The following is a 15174-nucleotide window of genomic DNA, read 5'->3' as shown; positions in this document are numbered from 1 at the left end:
TTAAAATAATTGTTGCCAGCTGAAACATATCACAGCAATAATGATCAATCATAGGCTCTTAAGTACTGCTTATTTCATTCCAAACTGCGACTTTTTGGCCAGGCAGTGTATATACACTTTGCTCTATTTCTCTGGATTCATTTATTCTTCTTCACTCACCTTATTTTTTCTCCCTCTTAAATATTCTGCAAGCTCTTTCTCATCCCTCCATCCCTGTTCCTCCACTCCTGTTCCCTTTTTTCCCACCCCTTTATTCTCTCCCACCCTCACTCACAGACTAGTGAAAGCCTTTTCTCTCTTTCATCCCTCCATTTTCTTTTCCCTCTTACCTTTAGTACAATATCTATTGTAGCACAAGATTTATTTACCCATCATTAGATCCTTGCAATACAGTACATTGCAAACACAGCAGTATAATATTACACCCATACCACAACAAGTAGTTCATAAACATACTAATGAATTAGTCATTCTAATGAATTATCCACTACTGATGTTTTTTAAAAGTTTGCGTCATACCTGCAGCACTTTTGTGACCTCATGTGTCAGTTTTGAGCTGTTGTTTAGATGTTTTGTTTTGTTTTTTCATTCCATTAGGGAACAAAGGGGTTTAAATGTGATGTATGTTCACGAGAATTTACATTGTCTGCAAACCTGAAGAGGCATATGTTAATTCACGCCAGTGTCCGACCCTTCCAGTGTCACGTGTGCTTCAAATCTTTTGTCCAGAAACAGACCCTCAAAACTCACATGATTGTACACCTGCCTGTGAAGCCATTCAAGTGCAAAGTAAGACACCCAGACACTTTCTTCATACCATGAATGTCAGTTCATTTTCAACTCTAGTTGTCTGGATTATTTTTTGCCTAATTGTGTAGCAATGTGACTTTCTGTTTGGTTCATACAACTAATTAAATTGTTTTCCACAGGTATGTGGAAAGTCATTTAACCGAATGTACAACCTCCTGGGACACATGCATCTCCATGCTGGCAGTAAACCCTTCAAGTGTGCATATTGCTCCAGTAAATTTAATCTTAAGGGAAATCTCAGCAGACACATGAAAGTTAAACATGGAATGGATGTCTCTCCAGAAGGACAAGGTGAGAATAAAGCAACTGCATTGTATCTAACATGCCAGCTTATCCATATAATTATCTATTTTGTGACTTTTCCAAGTTTGAGAAGTGTCTATTGAAGTATATTAAACATGTTTTGTAATGCTTTTTATTTTATAAACAGATGCTCCACCTGACATGGAGTCCCATGAGGACTTTGAGGAGGATAACTTCAATTTTGCAGCGCCACAGAATATGGAAAATAATGATGCACCAAACCTAACTAAGCTCTCTGAAGTGGCCATCCAGGAGCTTGACTATTACAACTTTGGGAAGGATGTGGGAAGCTACAATACAGCATAAACACTATCTCAATTAAAGACAAGCTGAATGAGTAAAGTAACAAATGGCCTGAGCTGGCACTTCTCAACCATGAGTTGTTCCTCCATGAGAACCACTGCTTGCCTTTTTGAATTGCTGAAGAGCAGGTAGTTGGAGGCAATATTTACCTCCTGGGGTTGATGCCATGGAGTAGGTACTCTGCTTCTATAGTTTGCTGTTGACTCGTTTAAGTTCTAACAAACATCAACTCTCTATTATTAGTATGTTGTGGATTATATGGTTACATTAATAACTGAAACATTAGTGTCATGAAACCATACTGAATTGCAGATGTGTACAAATGCTATCTTGTGCAAAGTATTCCACAGTCCTCAAAATTAAATTTTGGTTGGTAATATCAGATAAACAGGTGCATGCAGTTGTGTGGCCTTTATCGGTTCGGTACCTCTGAGCAGTATATTAAATAGTAATTTCAAGTTACTCAATCTTTTAGGCAATGAGTAACTGAAAGTGAATGCAATATACACACCGATCAGCCACAACATTAAAACCACCTGCCTATTATTGTGTAGGTCCCCATCGTGCCATACTATTCTCACCACAATTGTACAGAGCGGTTATCTGAATTACTGAAGACTTTGTCATTTTGAACCAGTCTGGCCATTCAGTTGTGTGTGAAAATCCCAGGAGATCAGCAGTTACAGCAATACTCAAAGCAACCCGTCTGGCATCAACAATCATCCATGCTATTATCTAATCAGCCAATCATGTGGCAACAGTGCAGTGCATAACATCATGTAGATACAGGTCAGGAGATTCAGTTAATGTTCACATCAACAATCAGAATGGGGAAAAAAATTATCTCTCAAATGATTTGAACTGTGGCATGATTGTTGGTGTTACGAGGGGGACCCAAACAAAAAATTAAGATGGTGGTTTTAATGTTGTGGCTTATTGTGTATATTGCCCTCACTTTCAGTTACTCATAGAAACACGCAGAAAAAAAAAACAGGCTCATAAATGTTTTGCTTGAGGAGGAAAGTCGAGTAAAATGGTTGGATTTCTGCCTGTATGTATGTGTGTGTATGTAAAAAAGGAAAAAAGTGTTTGTCTGGGCCCCATGTTCCAAAGCTACTGCTCTTTTCTGGTACAGGACCATATGCTGCCCGTTCCTGAGCACAACTACCATTGCAGAACAAAAAAAAAAGTAACTTCATCAAACATTTGGAGAATTACTTTGTATTGACTTCCTATTTATTTTGCACTTTGAAAAATATTTTACTTATGAGCCTTTTTCATCACTGACTGTTTAAGTGTAATTTTATCTTCAAGGAGATAACAAGCCTGTATTACATTCATAAAAGCTGTTTCTCTAGGCAACTTTGCCAACTCTGTAGATTCTTTAATAAACTCGGGTTTTGAAGTTTAAATGCATTTGACAAGACATTTTGATGTATAAAGTGCAGTCAACTGACTTTTAAGACTGGACTATAGACATTAAGTTTGTGTGTGTGTATCCGATATTGCGCACAATATGAAATTAAGCAGTACTCATTGCTGGACACGCTTGAAAAAAAAAAGTTTGACTGCGTTTGTTGTACATTGTAGGATGATTTTACAGCCCTAGTTTAGCTACAGTACCATTTGACATTAATAGAACAAAGAAACAATATTACCATTTTATATAATTTCCTTTTAATATTATTACATGTTTACTGTTCGTTTTGTTACTGTAACATTATATTCCATATAAAATATTACAAACAAAAATATTTTTGGTTAAAAGAAAAAAGGGGACATAACATTAACAGAACACTCAAAATTAACAAATTGATCTTAAATGGTATTAGTGTTGGTCAGAAAAGACATGCAGCCTACCACTTACATTGCCTCCAAGCAAAGCATTCCTGCTTGGGTGGAATGCTGTGATGGAGCACATGGTGGTCAGGTGCTCCTCATTTTGAAAAGAGTGAAGGAGACGACAGCTCTCATGATACACCTGAATTTGGCAAGGCCAGGCCATGCTGCCTATCACAAAACAGTCTTCCTGCTTGGGGTCCCACACTGCACTAAGCTTGGACAACCACCGACCTGTCTTCATATCGTGCCTGCATAAAACGTCATGCTAGACATTACAGAGATGTTTGGTCTCAATTACAAGTGGACTAATGTAACTGAACGCACTTCAAACAATCATGTCTTTTATAAAGACACAACTATCAAGCTAAAGAAACATGAGTTATAACATCCCTTAAAGAACACATGATAACCAAACTTACCTAATTGAGCCTAGTAGAGGAGCTCTGTTAACCATTTGGGAAGTGTTGAATACCCTAAGAAGAAACAACAAAAAGCCAAAATGTATGCAACCGGTTTCTTGGGAGGCACTTTCATACTTAAGTGTCGTTTATGTTTTATAACTCTTTAGGTCTTGTTTCAGTAGTGGACAATACAGAGCGTACATTTTGGAAAATGTGCAAATGTAAAACACCTACATGTATCCTTTGAGTAAATGTTAAATTGTTTTGTTGAAGTTAGCTAAGAGAAATGTTTGCATCTAAAATGTGCATCTAGATCTTTAGTGTGTGTGTGTGTGTGTGTGTGTGTGTGTGTGTGTGTAGATTTTCTCCCCAATTTGGAATGCCCAATTCCCAATACACTCTAGGTCCTTGTGGTGGCGTAGTGACTCCCTCAACCCGGAGGTTGCCTATGTATCTGAGACTGTCATTCCACGCATCTCATCATGTGGCTTGTTGAGCGCGTTACCGCAGAGACCTAGACCTAGAATCTATGCACAACTCGCCACGTACCCCACCGAGAGCAAGAACCATATTATAGCAACCATGAGGAGGTTAACCCCAACGGGCCAACTGATTGCTTAGGAAGCCTGACTGGAGTCACACAGTACATCCTGGATTCGAACTTGTGACTCCAGGTGTGGTAGTCAGCGTCTTTACTTGCAGAGCTACCCAGTCCCCCCTGTGCATCTAGATCTAATGGGGCTTTTCCACTGCACAGTTTGACTCGACTCTGCTCGCTTTTTGGGGGTTTTCCGCTGTGGATAGAACCTGGTACTTTTTTTTTTTAAGTACCACCTTGTAAAAAGAAATGGTTGTGCGCAAAACCACGGCGTAGTCAATAAACGAGGCGCAGACATTCCTCTCGTTAGCGACGAACAAAACGACGCAAAACGAAAAAGTCTTTCAGGAAGTGTCTCAGCTGTTGGCCGCACATGGCTACCACCAGACCTACCAACAGTGTAGGGAAAAGTAAAAACAATTATTAAAAGTGAAAAGCTGCTTGAAGGCTTCACTTTATTTAGTTGACCAGCTACTGGAAGCTTGCTTCTAAAACAACCAGGCCACTTTAACTGTTACAATTGTGTAAAATCACCATACAACAACTGCTTTATGCAGCACAATGACCTAGTAGTTAACAGCTAGCGGTCGTTTTATTGTTAATTGTTGTGTTGCGTTTAAGATGTCACGGTAGTAGAGGCGGCGCAACTATGACGATCAGCCTATAATCCCACCCACGTTGAGGCAGCACTAAACAGCAGTGGAAAAGAAAACTCAGAATAGTGAGTAGAGTCGAACCGTAATGTGCATTGGAAAAGTGCCATTAGCAGGCATTTGCTTCATTGAGATCAGTATGCCAGATCAAGTTATGCCAGTTGAGAACTAGACATATGCAACAGTAAAAATTGCTGTCAATTCAATAGATATCTGTACTATTCTGGCTCATGATGAGATTCAGTTAGACTGACCATGTTTATGGTAATGTCATGATGCACTAGCACCCCCTACTGGAGCATTTGCTGAAGAGAATGTAGGAATTTGACTATTTGAGGTAGATTTATTAGGCACTAAAATAAGCAATTTTAGCAGCGGCACTTTTGACATCAGCACCTGATTTTGTTGTCCAAGCAGGTTGTAAGAACTCTGTTGCCTGTGACAGGAGAGAAAAAAGCACTGGAGATACTGCGGGAGTGACCATTCAGTTGACAGACTGCCTGGTTGTTTCTTCTTTTCAGACTACGCAAGTCATATATGTGCACTGAACTAAAAGAGGAGAAATATGATCCATCACTAGCTGTAATCAAAGATAAATGCACATTTCTGAGGTTGATTAAAAGGAAAGTCCCCATTATGGAGCAATCTGAACATTTTGCTAAAAGAAATAAATCCCATTTGTGTTTCATGGAAAATTAAAAAATAATTTGCGGTCTGGACCTCACAAGAGAGATTTTTTGGTATACTAGCCTTGTAAGAATGTGCAACAGTCAGGTTCCGGAAGAAAAATACCAATAGTTTTCTCCACAGGGGTGTAGATTTTTTAACTATAACTTCTAAACCTTTAAAGACTGCACCAGGCCCCATGGCCAACCTCTCAAAATTGCGATCGTAACCAGGGAAGACACCCACTTTTTACCGAGGGGGACAAGAAGGGCCCTGCATTGACTATCCTGCCCTGGGCCCAGCCCCATGCTTTGCACGGCACGGTCATTGATGGTTAAATGCCTATAGAAGCCATCAGTCATGTTACTTCAAGTTAATAAAAAATTATTTCGGGTTAAGAACTACACTACCCATGATCCTGATCACACATTTTTTTAATACTTTTCCACTACAAATCAAATTCACCTTGGAGCTGGTTCGTTTAGTTGGTTCGGCTTAGAACTTTTATATGAAGAATTTTATGAAATCTCTATGGAAGAAAAGCATAGGAAAAATACTTCCGGAAACAAATACTGCTGAAAAAGTGGGCAGGCACTCTATAAACAATCCAAAAAATGCAGAGAAATTTACCTAGAGAACAAACCCATTAGGCAGGCTTTCCTAAAATATGAAGGGTACCTTAGTCATTTACTCAGTAACAAGTGGTTTTAAATTCAAGACTGTTTTCAAACATTAGCATAGTATAGAAATTGTAGGCAATACCTGCTCTCTGCAACTACAAAGTATTGCTGTTTCACAGGATGGACATGAACACTGCGCAAGGCCTTTGGATCTATGGTGTACAGTGACTCATATGAGGCCCTGTAAACACATATCACAAATTACTATATGTATGTTGTCAGTAAAATAAATATTTTAAGCTTAAGTAAATCATATACATGTTTAAATGTTGGGGTAAAAGCCCATTTCTCACCCTGGAGTTCTACTGTCAACAATAGCAACATCTCCATCCCAGTCACAGAGTAGTAAAGTGGAGCAGTCACTTGACAAAAAGTCAAAACTTTTCAGGCCAGAGGATGAGTGATACACCTGAGTACAAAATAAAGTTGTAACTTGTAAAACTTGTACATCTGTAAATGGGAGCAAGAAGCAAGATTACAACTTTTGAATGCGAGTTCACACCAGAAAGAGAATACATAAAATATCTTCCCATGTCACAATAAACAGCCTACATACGACTACTGTAAACACAAAAACCAAAGTAATTTTCATATTACTTTTCAAGTATTGCACTTTTCACAATACACACCGTTTCAAAGCAGCTTAACAGAAAATCATACTGTAGTATCTGTAATGTCTTAAAGTCTCCATTGAGCAGTTTCATTGGAATTTTTTTTGCCCCCAGTGAATAAGCCAAAGGCGAATGTGGCAAGGAATGAAAAACTTCTTAAGTTGTTAGTTTGAGGAGGGAAAAAAAAAAACCTCTGAGAAACCAGGGGCCTCATTTATAAAAACGTCCGTACGATCAGATTTTTTCCTTAATTCCATTACAATGGATTTGATCCTATGTCAAAAGTGAGGAACAAATCAGGATTAATAAAGGCAGAAACTGATGTGAAAATGTTCTTATGTACACGTCAACTGAAAAGCATGCGTACAAATTTACAGGTTACAGGTAAACATAGCTAAATCAATATAGCCTACAGATGTTTAAAAAGCACTGCAACAGTCTCAATGGCAAAAGCAAGCAGAAGAGGACAGCGAGAAAAGAACACACATGTGGTTTATACAGAACATGATTGCCATTTAGACTATGGATATTTTATTATATTTAAAAGAGCATGTAAACCTCTTTTTGGAATTAAGGTTTAGCAAGAATATGACATTGGTTGAAGAATAGGGTGGATTTATTATTGCTGATGCACATGAATAACTGATGAGAAGTTGAGTTGTTGAAACCCACATTATGTGGGCAGACACTGGTAGCTGCACTCACTTTTTTTTTTTTAGAAAAAAACTTGCGAACTGTGCAAGAACATTCCAAAAGAACAAATTAATTAATGAACTAATGAATAACATGCACTTTTATTGTATTCGGTCTCACCGTATTCGGTCTCACCATATTCGGATATTTGTGGGTGTTCTGTAAGTGGAGTCCATGCGCTCATTCTCGTAAGCATTTTTTAAGATGAATTTTAATTTATAAAGTGGGATGCATTTAGGATTATTTATTTGTGCGCATGTACATTTTTTAATTTGTTCATAGGAACATTTAGTAAATTATTGTACGTTTACATTTAAGATCATTTTATGAATGTCTATATAAATAAGGCCCAAGGCTCAGCTGGGGGAGTCAATTATCCTCTGGCTAGTCAGCTTTAACAAAATGCATTTTTGTTTACTTAGATGGCACTACCCAGCATAATTTGCTAAGAAGGGATTTAGCTCAGTCTTCAGCTAGGAAAAAAATAAAAAGTTTCTAATCAACCAGTGTTAAAATGGCTGAAATTGGACTGCAATTTTCACCTCATCAAACACCGCCTTCTCCAAGTCCATGCTGCGTGCAGAGCCATCATAGCTGACAGTGATGAGGTTAGAATACTGAGATGAGAAGGCCATGCAGGTAATTGGTCTGGAGTGGGGTTCAAAGAGAAGGACACCATCATCACCCCATGTAGCACCCTGAGGTTAACACCAGAATTTATTACAGGCATAGCTGACAATGTCTCTTAAAGTCATTAGTCTGATCACTTTATCACATTCCAACTCTTACTCACAATCTCTACTTTCTCTCACCCAGTGACAGGAAACTTCCAGACCCTCTTACATCATTACATTTCACTAGTAAGTATACACACACACCAACACATCTACCATAAATTCCACCCTCTAAAAACCCTCAATTCCCTGTGTCTTGTAATTTTCAGGCATCCCACTGCCCGTACATTTCTGTGACTCTACATACAATGGACTGTTTATACAGACTGATGGCATTTCCAACTTGTTTAACAGCATATTAATATACTTAATATTTCACAATAATTTTGTGTAAATTTAAAACATTATTCTTTCTATTAAATAACACTGACATTAATTTAAAAAAGGAACAGTTGCTGAGGGAGTGACAGTAAATTTGCCATAACCACTGCTATCTAATTTTTTCCCTTTTTGGAAAGTTGTGTAAACATATCAGTGGGTTTTTTATTTTGCTGTTGAAGCATATAGGGATGCAAAAAATAATTGAATCTATACAAGTTTACCTGGCTATAGTTTACTTCTGCATTCCAAACCCAGAAAAGGGTCCATCAGAACTAAAGTGCAACACCAGCAACTCTTCAGTAATAGATTAGATAAGACATTTCCATATCTACACTTCTATTTTCCCATATATTCTCTACATCTCTACTACCATCATTAACCCCAGAGGATGTTAGACAACTAGTCGATCACACAGGCACATCCCTTATAACTAGGTTAACTAACACATTCATACACTCAATACCCGTATATACATTAGATTTTTTAGATTAGATTCAACTTTATTGTCATTGTGCAAAATACAAGTACAGAGCCAATGAAATGCAGTTAGCATCTAACCAGAAGTGCAAATAGCAATATATATATATATATATATATATATATATATATGTAAGTATATATATAATATGGGTTTTCTGAGTGCAAAGTTATGATATAGAGAAGCAGAGACCAGCTCAATGCAAATGTCTATAATACAGTACAAGGTGCAAATGAAGAAGCATAAACTGAAGGTGCATTGTACAGAATGAGGTATAAGTATATTGCCGGTGGCCATAACAGTGCAAGCAGCATCAGGAGGTAGACATTAGGTGCAAGAAATGTGCAAGGGAATGTGCGGAAAAAAAAAAGTAGGCTGACAGCTGAGGGAAAGTAACTGTTCCTGAGTCTGCTGGTGCGATAGCGAAGACTCCTATAGCGTCTCCCAGATGGGAGAGGAGTAAACAGATTGTGGTTGGGGTGAGAGGTATCTTTGACAATGCTTCTCATACATACAATGGTAAATTTACACGTTACCTTATTCCACAATCCCAGGTGGCAAAATTGTTCCCTGCTGCCATGAACAAGTTGGAAGAGGATGGGTGAAAAGCTGCTGAAAAGATCCGCTGTTTCACAACTTTTATCACAGAGCAGTCATCTAAAGACATCTTCTGAAGCGCTCCTTGGTACCTGAAAACAAATTCATAAATACATTTACTACATATACTGATTATCATTCTATATGTAAGGAAAAACTCAAAGCACTGACTACAAGATTAAAACTAATCTAAATGTCATGCAAGGGTAATCCTCTCTTAAAATGGCCACATTCAACGGATCACTCTTATGCAAAGTACGGACATTACTCACAATTTTAAATCTGTCGTTCCTCGCTCTCGATTCAATGGGCTCTATAAAGGATAAAAACATACAGATCAAAGTCACTGGTGTTATACATACTTAGATGTGTATACACTGACTTAAATATTTTTTTTACATGCACAATTTTTGATTAACAAACATATTCCGATTAAGCCTTAATTACAATAACCAATATGCATGTATGTAAAATAAAAAAAGGTGGTGGTAACATACAATAATCACAGAGTCTACAGTTAGTAATCTTAGTATACACTCACTGAGCACTTTATTAGGAACACCTGCACACCTATTCATTCAATTATCTAATCAGCCAATCGTGTGGCAGCAGTGCAGATACAGGTCAGGAGCTTGAGTTAATGTTCATATCAACCATCAGAATGGGGAAAAAATTATCTCAGTGATATCAACGGTGCCATGATTGTTGGTGCCAGACAGGCTGGTATGAGTATTTCTGTTACTGCTGATCTCCTGGTATTTTACTGCTGATTTTACTGCTGATCTCCTGGACGGACATGTCCGTAAACGATCTCTCTCTCCCGCACGATCCTCTGCAGTCGACCTTTATCCCTCGGAGGCTTAATTAGTCTAATACGGGACCGGGTGTGTAGGATCACTACCCGGCCCCGCCCTCCACCCTGCCACAGGTGCCAAAAACAGAAAACCTCCAGTGAGCAGCAGTTCTGCTGAGGAAACGAGAGAAGTCAACAGAGAGTGGCAAGACTAGATCGAGCTGACAGAAAGGCTATGGTAACTCAGATAACCACTCTGTACAATTGTAGTGAACAGATTAGCATCTCAGAATGTCGAACTTTGAGGCAGATGGGCTACAAGAGTAGAAGACCACGTCCTGCACATTATTAGGACCATAGTGTAACTAATAAAGTGCTCAGTGAGTGCATAAGGTCTTGCATGTGTTGATATTTGAATCAAAACAAAAAAGCTGATGAGCCCAGTTGGCTTTCTCGTGTGCTTATTTGATAAAGATATATTTGTATAAGCATTTCAAAATATTCTGCTCTGTAAGTTTTACTAGATATTACTGAAGATATTAAATGCACATTTTTATGCAAATTAATATAAAATATTTATGTACACACTATCACTATGCATTGCACCAACCAAAACATTAACTTTTAGAGCCCTTAATGCGCAGTGGTCACTAAGAAAAAACGCCTCTAATTTGGCACTTGAGCCCTAGACTGCATAATCAAACCAAACATTATATTTTGTTTGATGTTTTGTTATCCATTTATGTCAATAAATTAAATGTTTCAAAGAAATTCTGTGCCTAATTTAGTTAGTTCTGTGCGTTAATTGGGTTATTTCAATTGGGCTAACACATTACACATTTACATGACACATACAGTATATTCATAATATGGCCAATTAATATTGGAATATTCTTCCGTACACACACAATCAATATAAATACTGACCTCGTTCCGGAGTTTAAACAAATCTTCAGGTAGCTTGACATGTTCATCCAAGTCGACTGGATCCAATGGTATTGGTCCTGGAGGTTTGCAAATTATTTTTTTCTGAAGAAGGACTCATTAGATACCGTACCATTACCATAAAAAATTTTATTTGAAAGTGGACTGTCACTAAAATTGACAGACATGTCAATTACTTACAGCTACAGGCTTTTCGGTCATAGTGGAAGTCCTTTTTATAGCAAGAGGTGTCTCAGTATCCTTATGCTGTAACCGCAGTGACTTGCGAACAGGAAGCATCACTGTAACCATCTTTTCCCTAAAGCAAATAGGTGATATTATTTAGTCAAACCATATGGTGGTTTTCCCAGTGTTCTCAACAGCTATTGAATGGCAAATTACTATTAACAGTTACTTTTTCAGGCCTTTCTGAGTAGGTTTTGGTCTCAGAGCTTCAGAGATCTGGAAACAGGTAGCATTGTGAATTCAATAGGTATATAAAGACAAGCACAAATCTAATGTGGATAGACAAAGACACCAAAAAGACATATTAAAAAATGACTTGGTGTTGTATTCGCCCTTCCTCGCCATGCACAAAGTTTTACCTGAGGCAGGTTAAGTGAACTGAGGAAGGCCTTGTTCTGTCTGATATTCTCCAGTCGCTCCAGCTCATACTCAGACAAACCCTCACGATAACCCTGTTTAAGATGTCAGAGAAAAAGTTAATTCTGCAATTCAGCTAGAAAGCAGACATTCAGTCTGTACAGTTGATCCAGCAGTGTCTGTACTTACTGGAAGGGATTTCTTATCATGGCCATCAACATGCACATTTTTGGAAATTCCTTTTCCCTCATTGTCTTTTTCCTCAGGGTCACTTCTCTAAAGATAATATCTAATAATCACTATACCAATATATATGTTCACAAATACAGTTTGGGCTGAAAAGTGCCATAAGAGATATCCTTACCCATCCTTTGACTTCTTTTCTGGATTGTGTTACCTCACAGCAAAATGTCAGACATTTAGGGGAAATAATTGTTTTCTTTTCTTGGCTTTGCTTTTCTTTGTTGCGACGCACCTCTCCATCCATCTTAATGACCTGAGGTGGTGTCCTCTCCTAAAAATTATAAATTAGACACACAAATAAATATTCCATTTCTCCTGAGACTCTGCTTGTATAAATGTCTCAGAGCACTGTCACAGACAGGGGGCGCTATAACCGCTGTATTGAAGTACTGCAGGAGTTGAAAGTTGAACATACAAGTTGTTTCTTTTTGTCAGTAAGTCATCCATAAACCATGTACACAAAACAAATACCGAATAAAATCTGTTTTATCCGCCTGTTCCAGTGCTTAGCATATTTTCATTTTCAATGTGCCTACACAAGATTCACTATTTTAAGTTTCACTGTCCATTCATCAGAAGAGACAAAGACTCGGGCAAATGTGCTTCACTAGAGCTACGCCAGTGTATACAAACGGATCTAAAGTTAGAAAAAAAGTGTAACGACGTCACCAGCTCAGACTACTATTACTAATATAGTGGTGGATCAAACGTCAACACAAACTGTCTAAATAAAGTAGCCTTACGTTAGACTGATTATCAGAGCGCGCTGTATTTCTAAAATGTGTGTAACTGAGAAATGTATAGCGAGGGTGCCTCAAACTCATCAGTAAAATAAGCTCCGTCTTTAAACATGTATCACTCATTTCTGCATCCATGTCAGTGCAAGTAGAGAGATGTAATACATTTTCATCTGATATCATGGCGTTATGCAAACTCCCGCGCCTCATCCGTTTTGTAACTATTACCGCCACTTCTGTTACGAAATTGAATGAGTGGACGTTTAATTGATAATCATGAATATTCATTTTCTGGGAGGGTTTTAATCGCTCGTCACGCTCCATGTTTGGGTGATTATTATTATTACCAAAGTCCCAGATTATTATTATTCACTTTTTATAAACAGTGCTCGTTTATACAAAGAATGTAAATGTAAAAAGTGAAAGTGGAGATTTATAGTAAAAAAAATAAAAAAGAACTTAAATATTGATCTGTTTCTCACATACACCTATCATATCACTACTAAAGATCTGGATTAAGCCACTGGAGTCTTATGAATTACTTTCATGCTGCCTTTATGTGCTTTTTGGACCTTCAAAGTTCTGGCCACCATTGACTTGTGTTGGAAGTGTTCAGTAGAAGAAAGAAAGTCATACACATCTGGGATGGAATGAGGGTGAGCAAATTATGAGAGTATTTAAATATTCCTTAACCTCTTCAACTGCAGACCTGGTACTGTCGTTCTAAGGAATTTGACTATGTAGTTTATTTTGTTGTCTTAACACCACAGTATATCAAAAGAATCACTATGAAAGATGATCTCTGAAAGCCATAAAGACAAAGTCCACTCAGAAGCCGAGATGTTCGACGAAACAGTGAGAAGGTCACTTGTTGTCTGTGAGGAGCGTATGTGTCAGTGCTCAGCTGCGTTAGAGCGCCACCTATATTTGAGATTCGTATATTGTAAGTAGTTATAGCTGTATGACAGAGAACTCCAAATAGGGGCGGGGTTACTCAGAAAGAGGGTTGCGCCAAATCCAAAAGGGTAAAGTTAGGGAAAGGGTAAGGTTAGGGGCTTGCTATACCTTTAATGGGGATTTGGAGCTCACACCCCTTTTTCAAGCAATGCCTGCAGCTATATATTTCTCCTATATTGTGATGGAAGGTGACAAGAGGAAAAATTATTCTTTCAAGTACTTCCTGCCATCTAGTGAAATGAACTGACACTGTTGGCGGGGAGAGACTGTGGCTCTAACAGAACATTAATTAAACGCTCACAAAGTTAGGAAAACTATATGTAAAATGAAATTTGATTCCACAAAAAGAAAGAAAGACAAAAAAAAAGAAAAAAGCTTATCATAACATTTTAAACATGACAATATTATTTATGAATTATTGGAACCTTTTCTTGAAATTTGGAAGTTTTCTGTAAAATTAGTCCACTGTATGTGTGTAAAGTGAACTTTTAAATTTGGGTTGAAGGAGTTAAATTCATTTAATTTAATTTCCTAAATTTTTACACAAATTACTGATTTGAGTGAGTGTTTTTCAAGCTCAACCATCCAAACCTGTTACTAAAGTTAGTGTTAGCAAACTTATGAAGGACATTTTTTATTTCATTTATAAAAATGACTACATCAATGACTACAAACCATTTGGGCCCAAATTAATCATCCAAAACTGAATGACAGCATATTTAGTTTAATAGCATATTATATTATATATTAGGTCTTTCAAGTTGCTACAATACCTACACTTTTCTAGAGATAAATATATTCACAAACAAAATCCTGGCTAAAAAGTCCCATATAAGAGATGTTCCCTTTCGAGAGGTCTCTCCTATTGCGTAAGTAGCTTACGCTATAGGAAAACTCAGTTTCTCGAGAAATATTGAAGTCTTTATGTAAAACGCATTGCAGCTGCACAGCAGACAGTAATGAGCGAGGCAGCTCGGTCATTGACTGTGCTGCGGCAACTTGCTCGAACCAATGACGGGGCGACTCTGAACACGCGACCAATGAGCGCGCTTTTTACAAGCGGCTGGAAATGTCTGTACAGCAGTCAATGGGCCAGTCACAGAACTCGCTCACCTGCAATCAAACGCCGTTTTAACGGCAACACACAGAAATCACAAAAAGAGTAATTTTCTGCCTGTTTCACTAAGGGGTCACGTGTCCACACTAAAGTGCGCATTCCCACATATC

General features: G+C 37.9%; 2 protein-coding genes across 5 annotated transcripts in view; one reads left to right on the top strand and one right to left on the bottom strand.

The window, feature by feature from the left end:
- znf710b (zinc finger protein 710b) overlaps window positions 1-2828 on the top strand; it is a 36863-nt gene extending 34035 nt beyond the window's left edge. For all 4 annotated transcript variants that reach the window (XM_052151805.1, XM_052151796.1, XM_052151788.1 and 1 more), the window contains 3 exons: window positions 598-789; window positions 930-1101; window positions 1241-2828. In XM_052151805.1, coding sequence (XP_052007765.1) covers window positions 598-789; window positions 930-1101; window positions 1241-1419 — 543 coding nt within the window. In that variant the 3' untranslated portion in view covers window positions 1420-2828. The remainder of the gene's footprint in view (window positions 1-597; window positions 790-929; window positions 1102-1240) is intronic.
- A 416-nt stretch (window positions 2829-3244) lies between these two features.
- wdr76 (WD repeat domain 76) lies at window positions 3245-12497 on the bottom strand. The gene is given in 14 exon segments (XM_052142847.1): window positions 3245-3506; window positions 3678-3731; window positions 5307-5459; window positions 6339-6437; window positions 6550-6665; window positions 8103-8258; window positions 9630-9652; window positions 9655-9782; window positions 9963-10003; window positions 11411-11512; window positions 11615-11726; window positions 11823-11869; window positions 12013-12105; window positions 12486-12497. Coding segments are annotated over 14 exon segments (1398 nt in total).
- Window positions 12498-15174: the final 2677 nt, after the last annotated feature.

This window comes from Xyrauchen texanus, chromosome 2, assembly GCF_025860055.1.
Source record: "Xyrauchen texanus isolate HMW12.3.18 chromosome 2, RBS_HiC_50CHRs, whole genome shotgun sequence".
Taxonomy (NCBI): domain Eukaryota; kingdom Metazoa; phylum Chordata; class Actinopteri; order Cypriniformes; family Catostomidae; genus Xyrauchen; species Xyrauchen texanus.
This window is presented reverse-complemented; position numbering and strand designations above follow the sequence as displayed.